Source organism: Ciona robusta, chromosome 2 (assembly GCF_009617815.1).
Source record: "Ciona robusta chromosome 2, ASM961781v2".
NCBI lineage: Eukaryota > Metazoa > Chordata > Ascidiacea > Phlebobranchia > Cionidae > Ciona > Ciona robusta.
Window position 1 is genome coordinate 839,797 of NC_143236.1, and position 16,595 is coordinate 856,391.

A 16,595-nucleotide genomic window follows, 5' to 3' on the forward strand; every position below is an offset into this window, starting at 1 on the left:
CTTTGTTATGATAAAAGAGTCCAACGGATACTGCTGTAAGTTGCACATTACTAATGATTGACTAAATATAGAAAGCTCAGTCGCTTCATATAGCAAGGTTGTTCTGGTATTAGCAGTCTAACCATTTACTAACAACTGTATGGTATGGTACATTAACGTTGGGCGAAACAGATTTTTAAATTGTAGCCATGAAAGTCAATTTAAACTAATTAGATGTAACAAATGAAATTTATTAAAATCGGAGAATACTAGTTTCCTGATAAAAAATAAAACGCTAGTACTTTATCATGTGATATAAAAGCGCGCGAAAATTTAAGCCAAGAAGTATATTTTCTGTTAATGTAGAAGATGGCGATACGAACAAATGGAACGATGACGATACAGCGCATGCCTTAGAAGAAATTAAAGGTGACGAAATAAATTCATCGTTTTCTACCTACCAGGCTAATAAAAGTACAGACATTGACATAGGTACTGTTACGGGTTCTAGGCTATATCCCCCTAGGCGTTTTCAGGGGAAATAGTCATTGGGGGAAATTAGCCGGGCGGGAAATAGCCGGTTACAACTGTTACGTAAAGTGTGGTCCGGGACGCTGCTCTAACGGCCTACCGCGACTGACCAGACTGATGTAGAATTTCTTAACAGTTTAATGGCGTATGTCACAGTACTGATAATTCACTTATGCCTTGTGTTGATGGTAAACGGTCCCGCGATACTCTCGAGTATAAGTTGGCAATGTGGGTAGATATGTTTCAAGTTAAGCACAATGCTGTGGATGCCCTGTTGGGCTTACTGCAAGATACATGGTAAGGTCGGATAAATTGTATTCTATCAAGGGTAGTTATATCTTCATTATCTTGGTAGAATCGGACTTCCCGAGAGCTACTGATTGTTCCTTTTATTATTCTGTAGTTTAGGTAAAGAAATTAACAGCCTGTTTCGGTTTCTTATTAGCCCCGTAAACTTTATAATATAATTTTAAAACGGTATTTCTTTCCTAATTGTAAACGTATTAACGCCGGCCCATTTTTCTCATGAACAAACTAAAACCATAAACAAAGTTAAACTAAAAAACTTCAAAAACTTGCAAACTAAGAACGTTTTTCGTAGTTTTAAAATGATTCAACGAGCATCTTAATTATTACAATGTTTTTTAGCTTAAAAGGAATTTAAATACTTACAGTAATCGCCTTTGCCACTTCGTTGTGAACTGTGAGAATACTGTCGAATAATGACGTAACAGTTTTTGTTTAAATTATCAAATGGTATAAAGAAAGGAAGAATTTTAAAAAGTTCGTCATCTTTGCCCGAGTCCCCCCCCACCCAGCTATAGGCTACGGTTCTTGAGTTTCAAAATTTCGGAATTGGCAACTAATTGGAAAATTCTTTTAGTAGTTTGTAAAGGTGGTATTTAAAACGTGCATTAAATCTTAAAATAAAATTTTTGATCGCAGTCGATTCAAGGCGGGTTCACGATTCGAGAGAGTCTGGCGATTTTCTGATGTCCCTTCATCCATCGCTAGCGATACGAGCGACAGAAAATCGATTACAAACAGATTCTACTCTGCCGATGATCGCTAGCGATGAACGGTTTTGGCGCGAAAAGTAACAGTTTTCGCGAAAACTATTTCGCTGCAAATTAAACGACTGAGATAATTTTCGAGTAAATATAAATGTAAAAATGATGGAAGGAATTAAATACGTATCGTTTGTTTGCAACAATCGTTCCAGTGTAAGGTATCTATGCTGGCACATGACAATTGTCAATCATTATCATCAGACCGATAGAAATCATATTATATAGACAGTTTTTGTCGTACTACCAACGTCGTGTTTTTCCCGTCTCTTCTTTTATTATTTTCACGTCCAATGTCCAATCATACCCTATCCGCTGTATTAAATTTCGTTGATATGTATGACTTTCGCAAAAAACTTTTTTATTTATAACATAATATTAAAGACTTCCTAATAAGAAATCAATTTAGACAAAACGTCTCTTTGGATAACAAATGAAAGCAATGTGAAAACGCGAGAAAAACTGCAATTGCACATCAGTCCATAAAGCACTAACCGTTACCTAGTTTTAGTTGTTAATGTAATTATTATACGCTGTACTAGGACTGTACTACTGTACATGGAGTCTAATACAGAAATATATCACTATCAGTATAGTATTGCTTGAAGCCAAAGCTCATTAGATACGTTTTGAGCAAAACCGTTAAATTTCTATACAACAAAACTTTTGTAGGATATTGAGGAAGTTAATATTTGTTGAAACATGAATGTTGTATCAAATTCAAACAATACTGGTATGACATCGACAGAAAATGGACTTCCCGTATATTCCATGTCAACAAACACATTAAAGTCACAGGTATAGTTTTAATTTAAAATAATTGTAATAATAGCTGTTATGCATGATATTCCTATAGAAGGAAGCAAGTTACAGAGGGGGGAATGTTTGCCTTTTGCACAGGATTTTTTTTATTTTGTGCATGGTATGCGCTGATTTTTGTTCTGATTTATTAGGTTTAGGTACTGCATATTTTCAAACAACCCCTATGCATTATATCCCTATGCATTATTAAAATAACCATGATTATGCAGGCTGTGGATGTTCGTAGTCATAGAGTGAATTGGCAATCCTACTTGCAAGGACAAATGATACAACAACAAGATTTTGAAATTATTCAAGAATTTGATGCAAGTCGATCATTTGAAGCAAGAAAATCTGTTCTTGATAGAAGAGGAGAGGAGGTTGGAAATGTTTTTATAATTTGTTATATTTAAGGTACTTATGGGTTCTTCATTTTTTCCAATTATATAATAATTTCACCCAGCTACAGAACACTGTAGGTTTAATTTATGTTTGGTTTGACAGCAGTTTTTATTTAAACTTTTGAATTTTTTTATGTGCCTACAAAGATGTATAAAGTTTTATATATATATATATAAAAATATATTTATCTTCGATAGGATACTAAAATCTAGTATTATCTGAAAATGTGAATAAAGATATATACAACCAACAGTGTGCTCGTACGTTTATTGCGTTAATGACACGAATATCAAAAGAACAAACTGTTCGTTACATTCTCACTGCGGTTGATGATTTATTAATGGAAGATCCAAAACGAACTGAACTCTTCAATGATTCAAACAACAAGAAACGTGCTTCGCCGTGGATTGGCTTCATGAACATGTTGAATAGAAATGATAGATTCATCGTTCACCAGGTATGTGGAAGGTGTATAGGAAAATATTTATCTGGCGCCTCGAAAGTGTTTAGCCAAAGGTAATGGGTTCAAAGCTCTTAACTGCTACCATTGTGGGCGTATGTGTCCTTGGGCAAGACATTTAACAGCAATTGCTCCAACCCAGTTGTTCCTAATGGGTTGTACAAATTGCAAAAAAAAGAAACAATCCCAAAACATAATCACAGACAAATTAACATACTTGGTAACTCGTTACCTAGCATAAAAAGGTGTATGGAACAGAACATTCGTGTTATAATGACTGTCGTTTTCCGGCCACGTCAGGATAAAGTAAATTACACTCTACTGGAAATTATGAAATAACTTAGTTTATTGTTCTTACATTTCTGTGATATAGGCAAGTCGTATAATTGCTAAACTAGCATGCTGGGGCAAGGAAAGGATGTCCACTCAAGATCTCAACTATTATTTGAATTGGATTAAAACTCAGCTTGCAAATGAGGTAATATTTTTTTAATAGGTTTTTCATTGTTTTTAATTGGTTTGCTTGTGTTGTATAATTTCATTTTGAACATTTCAGCGTAAACTCCATGTTAGTTATATGTAATAATATGAGTGTTAGTTACAACAAGAATGTTTGAATGGTTACTATTCATTTAAAAGCAATGGTGTAGCTTACTTTTTTAAATCGCTCATAGCAAGCTGCAGATAAAAGTGATGATAGTTGTAAATAGAATTGCTGATTGCTGCCAACATGGAATGAAATATGCCCATTGCTGCTCCACTGCCATACAATACTTCGTATAATTTGTTATATTGTTTATTATATGGTTAGACTTCTCGTATATCAAGAGATCCGTCTGCATATGTGTCTACAGAGGTAACTTTAGCTTTTGTAGAAGAATCTTTATTTAAAACTGATTTTTTGCCACTTAAATTCTTAACCAGCTATTATAGAAATAATTAGTTTGCATGTATTTAATAATCAACTGACTGCATGGTACTTTAATTTTGCTTTGAATAATGCTAATACTTGTAAATTGTTATTTTGCTCTTGAAGAAGGCCTATTGCTTTTCAAATTCTAAACATCCGTTTTACTTTCAATCAAAGCGAAATCAGTTAGTTTAAAGCGAAAGCTGCTTTGATGCTGATATTTACTTGATTATTCATATGTTGTATGCTAGTTGTAGAGTTCGTAATGTTTATTAACGGAATTATTATTTTAAAATTGCAATAAAAACTTTGTTTTGGTTTATACATCATTTTGATTTTTTAACAATTTTCAAACAATTTCTTGATAATAGTTATATTACAGATGACGGATTACATACAAAGCATTTTATCTTCCTTACAAATGATGTTAAAAGTTCGGCAGTACAGACTTGCCTTTTTCGAAATGGACGGCTTGTCCAGGTAGTGCAATCTATATTGCTGTGATATTTAAAGTAAACCTTTATTAACTTTATTGGACTATGTTTTTAATTCATATCTGTATACTTACAGTTATATTGTACAATAGTTGCTGTTTGTTGTTTAACTTTATACTTAAATTCTTCTTCTTCTTACAGTTTGATGGCTGTGCTGCAGACGAAATGTGGTTTTCAGATTCAATACCAAACCACAGTTTGTATCTGGTTACTTACATTTTCACCTGAATTAGTTGATCAGATGGTTGCATTTAATCCAGTTCCATTGCTTGCTGATATTCTCGGTGAAGCTGCTAAAGAAAAAGTCACAAGGATTGTTCTGGCAGCATTTCGGGTGATTTTTATTGAGAATTTTGTAAAACAACATTAATTTCTTTTTCCAACATATAAAATAATCAGCAGGTAATGAAATAAAACTTTGTATTATATACTACTATAAAATAGGATGGATTCCATAAGTTAATAATATAGTAAGATGGGGGAAGATGGGACACTATTTCATTCTATTTTCTCGACCTATTTAGTAGTAAACAAAGTACATTTAAAGAATTATAAAACCGTATCCTCACGACTCCAAAATATTATTGTTAATTGTTTAAAATACGATCAGGATATTTGGTTATTTTGTGCTAAATGTGTCCCATCTTCCCCCACCCTACTATATCTTGTATTTCCTGGTTTGACTATTGTAAGAGTCTTGAGGAATGAGGATACAGGTATTTAACTATTAAATATTCTTTGTTTCTTAGCTATCTTACTGCCAAACTACTATATATTCATTACTTTGAAATATTTTTTCTAGAACTTGATTGAAAAACCAAACGACCCAGAAACTGTAAAGCTTTTCTCACTTGCCATGATCCATTGCAAGATATTGAAAAACTTGGAGATACTAGAGGTATGGCTTTGATTTAACACTTAGGGCTTCCATGACTTAAGGTTACTGAGTATCTCTGTTATGTTTAATATTCAAAATCACCAATCAACAAGTTAGGGTATCCATTTGCGATTTTGAGGCTTAAAGAATATTTTTCAAATCTATTTATTGGTTTGTGTGTTTGAGGGAAATATTAGTTCTCTGTTTTGAAATAGAATATATTATCAGGGTAAGCAATTTACGGATGAAGATATTCTTGCTGATATTGAGTATTTGTCGAATCATCTTGGTGAATGTCTGCTGGATTTAAGGTATTTTTACATCATTTTGAACTCGCATAGACCTGTCACTAAAATAAAAAATCTTTTTAAAAATGATGTCAAACTGTTATTTTGCTGTATTTTAACAATTTTAACTTTATGTATACCATTATAATATCAAATGTCATAGTTGTCATATTGAAACATGGTGTTATTTTTTCATTTGATTTTTAGTTCATTCGACGAATATTCATCTGAAGTGAAGTCACAGCGATTGGAGTGGAGCCCGGTGCATAAATCAGAAAAATTTTGGAGAGAAAATTCAACCCGACTTAATGAAAAGAATTATGAGTTGTTAAGGTATTTAATTTTTGGGAAAGAATATGAACGATGAAGATTCATAACTGGGTTTGTACACTTGGAAGGTGGCAATCAAAGTTAACAGCTGTGGGGTAATGTTTAAAAAAATAAAAAAAAATAGATTTTCTCACCTGAACCACTACCTATGGGTCATTATACTTTATTTTCTTTCACTATATGCTTATTGTTTATGAAAGATGCTTTTATACCCCACTGGTAAAGTTAATTAAGAATATTATTTATTTTTTAAAAATTAAGATGTATCTAGGTTTCATAAGGAATTTTCTATGATATACAATTGATATTATTACTAATTTATAATCAAGGTATTTCTATTTAAACATACAATTTAAATTCTGTTAATCTTATGTTTATTTAGAATTTTGACAAATTTGTTGGAAACTTGTCAGGATCCGGAAATCCTTGCAGTTGCCACTCATGATATCGGGGAATATGTTCGACATTATCCAAGAGGAAAGAAGTAAGTAAATGGATAAGAGTAACATATATTGCAAATACATTTTATAAAGTATATTTATTATGCAAATATATATTTTAATATGCAGTGTAACATAGTAATGTGCAATATGTTATAACTAAATGTACTTCCCACAATCTACCCAATACTAAAGTACTGGAATATGTATGAAAATTAATACAACAGTAGGCCATGTTCAAATGGTCTATGTTTTTTTTATAAATAAATAACTGAGGTAATGATAACTTTAATAAACATAGAAATCTTTTTTCTGTTTCAGAGTGATAGAACAACTTGGTATAAAACAATTAGTGATGCAGTTATTAAGTCATGAGAATACACAAGTGAAATATAATGCATTGATTGCTGTGCAGAAGTTGATGGTTCACAACTGGTAAACGGAACAACATTTATTTAGTAACAATAATTTAACGATATTTATTTTCAGGGAATTTCTTGGAAAACAAGTGACCAATGAATGATCCATCACTGATAAATGTTTGTTTCAACATTGAAGTGTGTGTGCAATAATATGTATCATGTCAATAGAATTTATCTTGTACCACATATGTTTACTACATGTTGTGCGCTTCGTGTGGTTATCACGTAACCGCATGTTAATCTTGATTTCAAATCAGCGAACGTAATTATTAAACAAAATACATTCGCCAACAAGGTGGCGCTAGAGACTAGCTGGCCTAACATACCTGTTTAGGTTGTGTGACGTTGAGATAATCGAAAGATGGAATTATAACTTAGAGTAGTAGTACACACTACACCTAACGGACCTTCCTATGTTGTGATTTACCCTCGCATAGCAGGGTCCAATGACGTGCTTTCATAAAAAAGGAACTGTGTGTGTAAGCGCGTCCATCCGCTTTATAACGGTAAGCACGGAAACTTGAAACTGCTTGATTTTCTAAAGCAGCACGAAGTTCTGCCCAATGAAGTTGCGAAAATATTAAGGATATTGATGCAGGCTACAGCACACTAGTCTAGATGTCGACAACAATCACCTAAGAACTTGCTCACAGGGAATGGCGGTAAAACAGTTTTGTTTTTGTATATATATATTTCGTTAAATATTTTTACCTAAGTATGAGTAGTCCCGACGTTGAGTGGTTCTATCGTACCACGGGACACTGTTGGTTACAGCAGTATCGCTGTCTTTGCCGTAATGCAGGGGCGACGGGTAATATAATATCCCGTAAACGTAGACACTGTATCTCTATTTCAGGTATGATGCAATTACCCAAAGGAAAAGCGATGTTAAAGGTTCTAGGTACTGGTTTAAAATGGTTACCGCCTCTTTCAGAGTCATGAGTTTTACGATGACCGCTAAAATCATCATACATTAAACTTGTATACTTTATTTGCTTGCTTCATATGAGGATAGATGACAATATTAAATACGTAGATAGCAATATCAACGCAGTCGATATAATGCCCGCAAACCGAAACTTTCCACTCGCAGTGGGACTCGGCTCCACCGATTATTGAAGTTCTTTATTTGATATATGAACGTGTAACAGGTAGAAAATATGCGCTGAGATTTTTGTAATGATTGGTTAAAATAATAAAAAAAACATATAATATTAACTTTCAATAAACATCATGTCCAAATATATAACAATATCTTGATAACAAACATATCGCATTTTACTCTATGTCACAAAACCGGTCGACATGTTTGGCACCTGAGACCCATTTAACCAATGTACAAACTTTAAACGTTCTTCTTTCAGTCGAATTTGCGCTATTGTGGCATTTATGTCGTATGTGACGTCACATGTTACGTTGATTTGTTTACAAATTACACTGGAGTTGTTATTTCGATTTCTTTCAGACATAAATCTGTTGTTGTTAGAGTTTCGAGCACCAACGTGGCCAATGTCAATTCGACCTGTGACAACATAAGGCCCGACTGTTTTGTCACAGTCGGGACAAAACATAAGTAAAACGGGAAATGCAATCACAATAACAATTCCAATTATCGTGACTTGAGAGTCGGAATGTGGTATATTGTCAATGCTGTTATTACTTAACGACAAACTCATCCATCTGCCGATATAATGACATGTAGAATTGATTTCACGGCTTTGATTCTGACAACACAGACTATGCAATCCTCTGGCGACATCTGCGGGATTCGCAATATTTTTATCTTTCATGGCAGTGGGCGTTGCACAAGGCATAATGATCTCCCAACCGTGACTGGAGCCATTTCTTTTAAATGACGTAATGGTTTGCTTGACAAATTCAAAAGTGTGGCCGTTATTCCTACATGAGCAATCCCACGGATTAAAAGAAGCTCTGAGTATTAACAAAGAATTTCGTGTCCTCGTTAAGTTTGTTCTTGATGTTAGTTGTCGGTGGATATTTAGTTGCTGCGGGTTGCTTGTGACGCCACACGTGGATGTTGCTTCGAATAAAAGCCACCTGAACCGTGGAGTGGTCAATCGATTGTTTCGAATATTAATTATGATGCTTCTGTCGATAGGAAGCGAGCTGAAAGAATTATCAGCGATTTCTCTGATCGTATTACTTGACAGATCCAGTGACGTCACGGAAAATAGGCCAAGTAGTGACGAGCTTTGAATATTTTCAATTTCATTATTGTTTAATTTCAGCGTTTGTAGGTGCGGCAGGGTAGCAAACAAACAACTTGGAATGGATTGAAGTCGATTGAAGGACAAATCAAGTTCCTGAAGGTTTGTCAAACCTAAGAATAAATTTAATAACATTTTCAATAACATATTAGAACTAAATTGTGCATTTAGTTACAGAGTACTTCTCTTTTGTAGTTTTACGTACCGTTAAATGCTTGTTTCGATAAATAGGCAATCTGATTTCTCTCCAAATGCAAAGATCGAAGTTTATTCAGACGGATAAATGATTTTGATCCAACAATTGATATATCTTGCTCCCATAATCGTAGATCACTTGTGTTTAAAGGTACACTCCATTGCCTTGTTACGTCATACAAAACTGGGCGACCTTGATGATACACGGTGATGTTGCTTCTTCCTTGTTGTTGGGATGCACGACCAAACTTTAAATGTATCACTGGGTCGCATTCAAATACCGCACCATAAAATACATCATTGTATTGGCAGTTACTGTATGATTGATATAAAGGCTCATCAAACGTGTCACTATTCCTTTTAGTTCTGTTTGTATCACCAGCATGGTTTATTAATGTGAATAATAATCCCATTCTGTTCGTTGTCTCATGAGGTATGCTCGAATGGGTATCAACCCTCTGCAACTTTGACGTATGCTGGTCATTTTGCTTGACGAGACGCGCAGAAGCATGCGTTCTGTCGTTCGCTTTGAACAAGCTTATGTAGAATATGACATATATAATTGATAAGTTAAACGATGGCAATACTTTCGCCCTGTTATTATCCCTGACCTTGACGTTTTGCATCCTCTGTGTTATCATCCTTTTGCCTTTTTGACCTTATCGCTAAAAAGGTTTCGTCGTTTCAATATTCGTCTAGTGGTTCTTGTAAGTATAACAAGATGATTTAATAACTTTAGGTGAGCAAAAACCGTAATTTCCTAACTTCTGTAAGATTTATCACGTGTATTAAACGATTAAAACCTGACAATTTACCACAGCCATGTACAATATACGCAGTCGTAAACGTGCCATTATATTTTATACAAAAACATGTACATGTTATTATAAACTACTGTGTTACACTATACTCGGATAAACACAGTGTTATGAAATACATTTGTTGATTTGTACTTCTCCCGTGAGTGTAGTGCGTAAGCATCTTACCACCAAACCAAAACCACTGAAGCCTGAACTTAATTTACTCTTAAGGCCTCACTTAAATGTGACTAACTCAGCCTCCCAAACAATTTGTTGTTTTTTGACTCTCGATTAAGTTCTCTACCAACTTTGGGTTGAGCGAACGTTCAAAACTCTGGTTCGGAATATTTGATATACAAACTTGCTAACAAAACCGACTATAATATGCGACTTAAAAGGAATTGAACCAAAAACCGTTAACATTTCAACACACGCACAACCTTTACTATTTACAAGTGGTGTGCTTACATAGTTTACTTCAACATTTTAAGTTTATATCAAATACGATTATCTATTACTCTGCACTATATTAAATAAAAGTCAAATTTAGCTTCCTACCATGTAGCTGCTGAGTGAAAACTACGTTTCTTGTTACATAATTCCCTAGTAGTAACATACCTCGTGAAACTTAAACTATAGTTTGTTCCGCTTTGTTGAAACTACACCATTCGAGAATCGCTTTGTGACTACTTCCCAGTACTTTTGTTAACTTTTTTTAAACTTTCTTTTTAGTACAAATTTAATGCGAATCAAGCAATCCTTCAATCATAAATTTTGATTTTAAAATTAATTATTCTACGTCTACAATCTACAATAGTGTAACTGCAGCTATGTTTCAAACGCATTAAACTTTAAATCTCGTACTAAAGTAGCATGCTGATTGCGACGTGATAGCTCGCTAACGTGACGTCGCTTTTCGTTACCGTATTCTCCTTGGCATTTAACAGTCGGCACAACCTTACATTCTTTGTAGCTTATGTTATTGATACAATAACCGTAGGACGTAAATCTATTATTGATATGACAGCTTGCACGATTGATAGAAAGCATTTAAACTGAAGCTTTCTTGTAAGGAATCGCTGAAATCGTTGGTTAAACAACACTTCACTTTACCCAACCGTCGTTTCTGTGAATGCTCTATGTTTGCATAATGCATGGCCTAGAACCTCCGTCGCTTGCAAGACTGTAAGCGGGTGACGTTTCAAAGAGGTGATGTTATTGCTTTCACAGCTGTATTCAAGGAATGCCAGCCATACACGCAACTACCTAACCGACTAGCCTTGTTATGTTGACATATCTACGTTAAACTGAAAGTATTGCTAAATGTTTTGTATTAACTCACTGCCACTAAAGAACAATGGTAATAAACCTAACTTTTTAAACTTAGTGTAAACGTAAATCGACGGACGTATATTCAAACGCAAATATACCGAATCTCAGATGCGTAAATATCACTGTGCGACAGACAACAGGGCAAATCCGGTCGAAAATTTTGATGGCTATTATACGGTTATTAAATATTTATAAGATCTCTATTTGTCTTTGGAAATTAGACAGCGCTGTCGCTCTAAATTGGCCAGTTTCTTCCTTGACGAATATCGGTTGCTTTCTATGTTTAAATATCCAAAACTATTACATACAGTATATTGTTTATTGGTTTGTCAATATTTATTTTATAGTATTGGTTACACTATACAATTTACAAAGAGAGTATAAGTTAAAGAGTTTAACACTATTCTTTATACATAGTTTTATATATTTGATTTATTACTACGTAGGTTCGTCTTCAGCATCTGTTGTGATATAATCTGTGGATGCGATGGATCCTGGTGGAGCGGATGGTGTTGATGGGATAACAACCTCCAACCTAGTGAGTAGAGTGTTATTATCTTTGATACCATCATCCAAATCCACACATGAGGAATTCACAGTTACGTTTGCAGCATCAGGTTGTGGGTTGCTGATTATATTGTTACGTTTCGATGACGTGTTTACGCTAAGCTGAGAATTGGACTTGTCTGTCACCACTTTCACATTTTCTGGCGGCTGGATTCGCATTTTATAGGGACTTCCCCTTCCGGTGTTTTCGTTGAAGTCAGCGGATATATTCACGGGTGTTATTCGCTTACTTTCATCGGGTTGCGATTGTATTTGTCGTGCTTTATTGTTTGTTGTGGGAGGGGGTGTGTTTTCAGGTAGACTTTGTTTTATCGACAGAAGACTAATATTGTGCGGTGAGGTTTCAACCCATTCATGCTCACTTTGATTTTTGTTATTTTCAAACAAAATTGTCTCGGCGGCACGATATTGTGGGGTAACAGTTGGGGTAAGTCCCTTTAATTCCGGCACCTTGGTTTTCTTTCGTGACTTTGCTCGTTTGATTGTTTTTAGAACATTTTCGATATGTTGTTGCATCACTGACTCTGCGTCACTTTCTCCTGCCGTGTCATCGCCAGCATACCGATTGTCACGTGATGGACTTCCTCGGTTATTGATCGTCTTGAGTACGTCATCGGGAGCCAGACCAACCGATGCTGCACCATACGCCTCCAGACTTAGCTGGGGTAGTTTACCCACGTCTGGCATTTGCATTATCGTGCTGATTTTATTTCCATCTTGGCCGACTTCACCGAGATCTAATAAATCACCTTCGTTATTAAAGTAAGGTCTGCTCTTGGTGTGCCACGTTTGATTGCGATGATCACTTACGCTTTGCTCGTGCGTCACTCGTCCTTGAGTTCCTATAAAATAATTTGTAAATTAGTAAAAAGATTTTATGACAGATCTATATTGCCGTTTACTTTGAAAGGTATTTGAAAGCGGAACGTTTAAGATCGGTTTCACATTAGTGCCCGTCTGCTGCTGATGTTGGATTCGATCGTTATGTCCTAGCTTTCTTTGAAGTAATGCTTGGGCTGTGGGTTTCTTATTTGTTACGTCATCAGTGGATGTAACCTCGTGGTTCCAGTGAAAGTGAACTGGTTTTGTCTGCTTTGGGTGATGCACGTGACTGTATCGCGTTAAATCTGTGGTTATGACATCATCAGTGACATCAGGTTCTATTGTTGCCTCGTTAAAAGATAACCCTTCACCGATGTCAACTTTGTGCAGGCGTGGTGCTTTGATAGATGGGTTCGTGTGCTGGTTGCTTATCATTTCGCTGTAAACTCTACTTTCTACTTGTTCTCGCTCAAGTTCTGTAATCATGAGTTCGCGTTATCGTAAGGTGATATATTACCGTGTTTAAACCATTATCGGTATATACACTTTTCTCATTTAGTAGTAAAGAAAACATTTAAAGTATAACAAAACCGTTTAAGTTAGTTTACCTTTTTCAATAGGTCGTTCAACCTTTGGAACTGTTTTATTTGGAGAGTTTTGTTTTGAATGTGGGAGCGTATATGGTGTTGCTGTGACGTCAACGTGTGCCAATCGTGGTTGCATGCGATGGTCTTTGTCTCTGCCAGAGTTGAGTTAATATCGAATAACTATTTTTTATTCAATACAAATTTTACCTTACGATCTGAAAGTGACGGTTTGTACCGTTTGTTGTCGTCACTTTGTGGAGAGAAAGTACCGAAAGTTTACGAATATATTCATCGTACGTCATCATGCCACCCTGCATCGCCCTGCTGTAACCAGCAATCATGTCCATCTTGTTCATTGGACCTATTAAGTGTGACTTGCCATTAGCTGTAGTTGTTGCACGTCGTGGAAACCCATTGGTTATCTCAATCTGACGGTTATCACTCCGCCTTGCAGGAAATTGCACGGTCGCTGCTGTTCGCCTTTGTTGAGTTTCCGCTTTGTCTTCTGTCGGTTTTGGACCTTCCATTCTTTTAACACGTGGCAGGGCAGGAAGGTTTAAGGCCGTTTTCCTGTGCAATGGCAGTGTTGACTTAGCTTGTCCCATCCCGTAACCTTTGTCTCTGGCACGGTTTAACTCTGACTGGTAAAAATCACGCATATCTGAGTTAAATGCATCCGATTTCCGACCTATTGAGTTTCCAACAACGCTTGGAAGGAATGAAAAAGCTTGTGTTGTTCCACCTCGCTTTCTACCCATGTTACGAATAGTGGACGTTTGGTGTCGGGAAAGTGTAAATGGTAGAACAATACCTTCCGATTCTCGACTTCCATCCTCGACTGGAATCTGATCAAGGTTCAATTTACCATTGATAGTTTAACTGCTGTGATGGAACTTACCATAATGTTAACTACAGGAAGACCTGGTTTTCCATGTTTTGTTTTTTCATTATTGACGATGAAGCTTTTTAATGGTTCGTAATACAAACGCTTTTCTCTCACCTGTTGGAATTGAATTAACGTAAAATGTAGGATTCACTCATAACATTCTATCTTTACTTGTGGGTCACCAATCGCCTCCAGCACGCTGGTTGTTCCTTCGTGTGGTTGAGTGCGGAGCTGATGACGTAGCTTTTCTATGACCTCACTATCTGATGACGTCAGTTGGTTTACCGCTTCGTAATTAATAGCGTGTCTCTAAGTCGTTTTGGGGTTTATTAGGATATAATAAAGTTGTGGACTTGTGTTAGTTGAATATCTTTTATTAACTTTTTATCGTAGGCTAAACGTGTGGTGTGCTCACCTTATCGTTTGCGTATTTAATTTTCTTGTTAATAGTTAACTCCACTGGGGGAAGAACTCTATTTTCATCTGTAAGCTTTTTAACGGGTCGTGGTTCGGTGTTCGTTGACGTAAGCAAGCGAAGTGAATATACCGCCGGTGGTTGAGTTGCTTGATCTGAAGATTTTGTACTGCAAAAGTATCATAAAAGTATTTTACTAACGCTAATTTATTACGCCCCTTCTCCTACTATATAATATCAACATTGCCACGCGTTGCCAACATAAAACGCACGGTAAACGTTTTAAAGGATAAACCATGAACGCATCACAGGTGCAATGACCGAACATTAGCCGTCAACGTTTTTGAGACTACACTTGTCAAACCACAGATAACATTTATATTACTGTATATATGGGCGGTTATGATTGTTTCTAAAATTTCTTCCGCTTTCAAATTTCGCTGCGAACTTCTGTGGAGCTGAAACTAAATGATACATGGGCGGAGAATTGTGTCAAATTTCGAGAAATTTCTTTCATTCTACATCGAGTTGGACATTCGGGTAATTGATACTGGTAACTGACTCTGCTTGTTGTGAATACCTATATCTACTCTTTGTATAATACAAAACCGGGGTTGAGCTAAAACGTTTTTACAGCAGCACCAAATAACGCATACAAGTAGGATGGGGGAATATGGGACACCATTTCATTGTATTTTTTATCCCATTTGGTAGTAAACAAAGAACATTTAAAGAATTATAAAATCGTATCGTCACGACCAACATATACCGTTGTTCATTGTTTAAAACTTAATAGGGATATTTAAATATTATGTGCTATAGGTGTCCCGTCTTACCCCACAGTACTATATTATTATTAAAATAAACGCATAACAAATAGATATGTTAGAGCAATAAACTCATACCTGTGTTTTAAAACAATAATATCTGGTGGAAAATTTATTGTTTTGGTTTTAATGACTTGGTAGCCATTAGCTGTCTTTAATTCATCAGCTTTCATGGTTCTTGCATCTACATTAAAAAAGATCTGTTTTTTTATAAATCGTTCCCGTTACTTTATCACATACAGACGAAAGATCTTTTATTAAAATATCTGACGCAGCAATTTTTATTCAACTGTCAACGATGAATTACAGGGTGTAAATACACATTACCTGTCTGGTTGATAAACCACGAATAGGGTGGCTTTCAACGCACACACTTCGTCTAAGGGTAGTGTCGTCTCAGTCAACATATAACTGTCCGCAGTTTTTACCCAGATAAAAATACATACTACTTACAAGCAAGCTATATTAACTGGACTGAAGTTATTTCATCTGGTAGTAATTAAATTGATAATACAGTCAACCCCGCTTAATCGACCCACGTTTAACCGGACCAGTTTGGCTTGGTCCCAATGTGGTCCGATTAAGCGGGTTGACTGTATTATTTCTCACACAATCTGACGCCTTTTAGCTGTGGTTGCATAGTTCTTGTGAAGACCTAAATTGATACAGAGAACATCTGAAGAGAATGATTTTTGATTTATGCGCGAACAATATTGTTTGCATGGGTCAGTGATTGTGTTATAACACTATTGTTCTTTTTTGAAACACGAGTAACATTGTACCCGGGAATAGCGTCCTTTACTTGATACATAGAGGTACTATAACTTTATTACCAAGCCGAAACAAATATATAGTTCTATTGTCAGTACTGAAATTTTGTTCTGCGTTGCAACTTGATCCAACTTTTGTATTGTTTACGAAATTAAACAATAATAA

The 16,595-nt window shown here is 35.6% G+C and overlaps 3 protein-coding genes and 1 long non-coding RNA gene across 8 annotated transcripts; 2 read left to right on the top strand and 2 right to left on the bottom strand.

Moving 5' to 3' along the window:
• The first annotated feature begins 383 nt into the window (after positions 1-383).
• Positions 384-7,308, top strand: LOC149739533 (V-type proton ATPase subunit H-like). 2 transcript variants are annotated; one of them, XM_089872616.1, is made up of 14 exons: positions 384-408; positions 2,250-2,375; positions 2,609-2,758; positions 3,034-3,237; positions 3,614-3,718; positions 4,052-4,096; positions 4,533-4,630; positions 4,786-4,978; positions 5,447-5,542; positions 5,750-5,832; positions 6,016-6,141; positions 6,521-6,622; positions 6,900-7,013; positions 7,068-7,308. In XM_089872616.1, exons 2-14 carry the CDS (start codon positions 2,280-2,282, stop codon positions 7,099-7,101), a joined length of 1,446 nt encoding a protein of 481 aa, XP_089728742.1. In that variant the 5' UTR covers positions 384-408; positions 2,250-2,279; the 3' UTR covers positions 7,102-7,308. The 2 variants fall into 2 exon arrangements, with proteins under 2 accessions (XP_089728742.1, XP_089728743.1); XM_089872617.1 differs by lacking the exon at positions 4,052-4,096 and having other exon boundaries at positions 385-408.
• LOC149739534 (uncharacterized) lies at positions 419-2,249 on the top strand. The gene is made up of 2 exons (XR_016384420.1): positions 419-807; positions 1,456-2,249. It is a non-coding gene; the product is annotated as an uncharacterized LOC149739534 (long non-coding RNA).
• Positions 7,309-7,971: 663 nt separating the features above from the next.
• Positions 7,972-10,963, bottom strand: LOC149739535 (uncharacterized). Its single transcript, XM_089872612.1, has 2 exons — positions 9,434-10,963; positions 7,972-9,341 (listed from the first exon to the last, which is right to left on the bottom strand). Exons 1-2 carry the CDS (start codon positions 10,062-10,064, stop codon positions 8,284-8,286), a joined length of 1,689 nt encoding a protein of 562 aa, XP_089728738.1. The 5' UTR covers positions 10,065-10,963; the 3' UTR covers positions 7,972-8,283.
• Positions 10,964-11,855: 892 nt separating this feature from the next.
• LOC149739536 (uncharacterized) lies at positions 11,856-16,191 on the bottom strand. 4 transcript variants are annotated; one of them, XM_089872596.1, is made up of 10 exons: positions 15,987-16,191; positions 15,738-15,843; positions 14,833-15,001; positions 14,589-14,726; positions 14,430-14,531; positions 13,739-14,376; positions 13,553-13,683; positions 13,025-13,420; positions 12,573-12,964; positions 11,856-12,090 (listed from the first exon to the last, which is right to left on the bottom strand). In XM_089872596.1, exons 2-10 carry the CDS (start codon positions 15,830-15,832, stop codon positions 12,010-12,012), a joined length of 2,142 nt encoding a protein of 713 aa, XP_089728722.1. In that variant the 5' UTR covers positions 15,833-15,843; positions 15,987-16,191; the 3' UTR covers positions 11,856-12,009. The 4 variants fall into 4 exon arrangements, with proteins under 4 accessions (XP_089728722.1, XP_089728719.1, XP_089728721.1 ...); XM_089872593.1 differs by having other exon boundaries at positions 11,856-12,964; positions 15,987-16,180; XM_089872595.1 differs by lacking the exon at positions 13,025-13,420 and having other exon boundaries at positions 11,856-12,964; positions 15,987-16,183.
• Between the last annotated feature and the right edge of the window lie 404 nt (positions 16,192-16,595).